At 39.7% G+C, this 3,854-nt stretch overlaps 1 protein-coding gene across 1 annotated transcript in view; it reads left to right on the plus strand.

The window, feature by feature from the left end:
- MED14 (mediator complex subunit 14) overlaps window positions 1-3,854 on the plus strand; it is a 54,905-nt gene that overhangs the window by 15,848 nt on the left and 35,203 nt on the right. The window contains exons 5-6 of the mRNA XM_009318909.1: window positions 2-27; window positions 1,946-1,972. Of these exons, the coding sequence (XP_009317184.1) occupies window positions 2-27; window positions 1,946-1,972 (53 nt within the window). The remainder of the gene's footprint in view (window position 1; window positions 28-1,945; window positions 1,973-3,854) is intronic.

The raw sequence follows: 3,854 nt of genomic DNA on the forward strand, positions 1-3,854 counted from the left end.
CGCCGAGCTCACCGTGCTGGCCGACCTGTGAGTGCCCCAAATTCCCCCCGGCCCGGTCCCCGCGCTTCCCCTGCCCGGCTGCCGGCGCTAGCAGTGCCGCCTCCCGGCGTCCCGGGAGGACGAGGAGGCCTCGCCAGGGGTCTGTCCCGGACGCCGGCGGGGGCTGGAGTGGGGGGAGGCGGTTGCTCCTTCCCCGTCTCCCACCCCGGGGAAATGGCCTGTTCGTGCAGGTTTGCCTCTGCATCGGGGTGTGTTCAGGGGCCTAGCGAAGGGTGGCGAGTGATCCGTCATAAAGAGAGAACGTGACTGCGAGGAACGCAGAGCAGCTGGGTGCAGAGGGTCCGGTTCAATGCTGAAGCTTGCCCCCGCCTTACTGTCAAAAAACCCAACTGCAGCGGTTGCACTGATAACAAAATACGTGAAACTGAAACGTGTGAAACTCAGATGTTTTCAGATGCTGCAACTCCTTGAGTTACCTGTGTACTTTTTAAAGTACCATTTGATTATTTTGGAGAAAGAAAATAAGTTCTTTACATCTGCTTTACAATCTGCTGTGCTGATGTTGTTGGGTTTGAAGTGGCAAAACAAAGGAATGTTTTTGGGCCAAGGAAAACTTTAAAGAAAGCATTTGGACTCTGAATAAACCCGTTTCCCTTTTAGTTTGTTTAACCTTAGAGGTTCTTGTGGGGAACTTGTATGTTTTAAGAAGTGGCATACAGAACAAATGGAAAAAAAATAGGTATAGTTCTTGTAAAATACCATGTCTGGTAAGTATGCAAACAGTTTTGCTTGACTTGGGGTTAAGAGCGTTCAAACTCTGGAAAGGACAAGGGTTTTAGAATTTTGGTTTGCTTTGGAAGAACTTCCAAAATGTCAGTCAAGAAGTCTTTCGTGTATGTTTGGTATGTATAGACAGTACTTGATACTGTACGTGTTCTTGTAGGAGCATGTGCCTGTGATGACTTTTAGTCTTGTTTTAAAGTGTAGAACAGGTCCCTTTGACTTAAGTACATCATAAAGGTACAAAATAAAATGGGTGGTGTGAACAACGCGTGGGCGATGCTTCGGGCACTTTGATTCACCAAGCAGTTTATAAGCTATGTGATGTCCCCTACAAAAGCAGAGTGAGCTAGATTTTTCCACCCCATTTCCCCATGAAGTATGGATTTGGCTAGTGGAAAGCCCAGCTGGAAAGTGTTCTCCTCCTTCCCTCCAACAAAAAAAAAAAGATTTCTCGTCCTTTTACTAGCACCAGCCTAGTCCTAGAATTAAAAAAAAAAAAACTTTTTAAATGAAATGCCTGTTGTACCTGTAGAACATTACAGAAATACAGTCCCCTCTCTGCAGTAGTATCCGTCACTCAGGTCATTGATAAAGTTCTGGAGTATGGTATTTCTCCACTTTTAGATTGATTAAAAAGGGAAGAGAAGCTCATTTCAGGCAAGTCAGGAAACAGCCAATTTTAACACCTGCTGCAGTTGTTCTAGGATTGCTGCTATGAATTAATTAACTCTAGTCATGAATGCTTAGGGAGTCATCAATTACAAAGCACAGGCAGTGATAACTGTGTGGCTCACTAGATTAGCAGAAGTCTTGGGATTTCAGCACCCTTTGTCAAGCTTTTAAATTAATTTGACCAGTTCCAGCTTACCTGGTACAGAGTAGTGGCAGGTGACCTGTGGTGCTATTATACACCTGATTTTATTTATTTTTTCCTCCCCCTTAACTAGGCTGCTTTCCAGAACTGTCAAGCTACTTCCTTTATCAAACGTATCATTTCATTGTATTTAGGAAACATTTACAATCGTAGAAATTTTGAAATGCTCTTTATAGGTATGTAGAAGTTCTTCTTGTACTTAGTTGAAAGTTACTAACGAAATTTCTAGTAGTCTGAAATGTAATAGAACAATACATAATACACTTTTTTCTTTCCTTTTTAATATAGATTACCAAGAAAGACTGATATGGAAAGGTGAGTTACAATAAGACAGTCTGTAATGCATGTTAAAATATAGAACTTTGTTTAGGATGTTAAGATTAATATAGAACTGTTTAAAATTAGGAGAAAAATATTTTATTTAATTTTTCGCAAGAAAATAAGCCTTGTCTGTCTTGCTGTCACTACATGGTTTCAAGATTTTTCTCAGCATCAATGGCAATATTAGTTTTCGTTGGGTTTTGGGTTTGTTGTTGTTTGGGCTTTTGTTTGCTGCCCTGTTCAGTAACGTACTGTTGCTGTTATAGTAGGTGAACTCTGTTAAGGGCATTTTTCTCTTCATGAATCTTGAAGCAAGGAAGTGACAGTAAAGCTGATGTGAAAGGGAACTGGAGAACCTAAATAGATTCTAGTTAGTGTGATAAAGAAACTTTTTGTTCAGAAGAAGCCGTTCAACAATTAAAACAACATAAAAACCTCTTTTCTGCTTTTTTCCGTGTTTCCTGATCTTTCTTATCATGAGCACTGTTTTCTGCTTCTGTTCTATGTATTTTTGAAGTGTGAAGATTATTAGAAAACACATGTAACAGACCAGAACAGGCCCTTCCCCGCTCACTCCCACCCTCCAGGATGAACGAACTTGACTTACTTTTTTGTTTCTTTGAATAAATTTAATGGAAGTTGTCAGAAAATTCTTTCCATGTGTTGACATGCTAAGTGACCTAATTTTCTTTGGAGACATGTAGCAGCTATGATATTCCTAAGAATGTTAATAAAGAACTCTGTGTACCAGGATGATCCTTAATTCAGCTATCTCAAATCTTCCAAAACTTTCATAACATGTTGTGGAATTAATCCCATTTTCAGGGAATCATAACCTGGGATAATTCCTTGGGCCCCTTTTCCTTATGCATAATATTAAACAAAGAGAAACAATCTGGGTTTTGTTGGTTTTTTCGTTGGATTTTTTTAAAATTATCACTCTATTTGAGGAAATTGCATTCAACTTTGGTCCAGAGCTCCCTTGTACTGGTGGGGGGGGTGTGCTTCTCCCATCTAGATGTTTAGCGTTTTTTGGTAAAGCTGGAATCTACTTTGTGGGGCACACAGGTCTGGAGCAACATCTTAAGTCCTAATGGATTACAGATAAAAGAAAATAAGACAGCCTTCAATGGTTGCAAAGAATGTCCTGCAATTGAAATTGTCTTGAAATTAAATATTCACATCCTTGTTAGCTTTGACTTACAACTTTTCTTGATGAAGTGGCTTTCCAGCTCTTGGAGGAGATCTGTAAGGAAGGTAGTTTAATTATCCAGATTATTCTATTTTTCCTAACTTTGAGAGCTGTAATGGCAGCAGTAGTTGGGCTTCAAGCTCAGTTTCTTGAAGCTAGCCTGGTGACATGGAATGCATACTTTGGTGAAGATGTGATGGTATTATCCTGTAATAAAGTTCACATAAAATCTAAGTTCATTACTATAGTGCCTAGCTAAAAGATGCCGTGATAAGAAAAACTGATAGGAAATCACGCATCATAGTATAATACGGCTTTTCTTTGTAAAGGGTCATTTATCAGTTATCAATTATAGGAATAAATCACTTTTGCAACAAGAAAGAAGTGGTTGGATTAAAAAAACACTAGTACTGTGGTATAAAATTAATAGTGCTGAGTTCTGCGGGTAATCCAGGGGCTTGCTTCTTGATAATGGAGACCTTTTTTTGCACAGTATTCTTTATCTTTTCCTTTTTATCCTCCAATAAAGTGTAATATCTGGGAAACTTTTGTCTAAATACAGTAATGGCTCTATAAGATTTAACTGGTACTTGGACTATAATCACTTTGCAAGGCCCTGTCTTCTGTTGTGGGAAAATGGAAGGTAAAACCTTACACCTGCATTCCTGAATGAACAGTTCCTGC

This window comes from Pygoscelis adeliae, unplaced genomic scaffold (assembly GCF_000699105.1).
Source record: "Pygoscelis adeliae isolate BGI_AS28 unplaced genomic scaffold, ASM69910v1 Scaffold92, whole genome shotgun sequence".
NCBI classification, from domain to species: Eukaryota; Metazoa; Chordata; class Aves; order Sphenisciformes; family Spheniscidae; genus Pygoscelis; species Pygoscelis adeliae.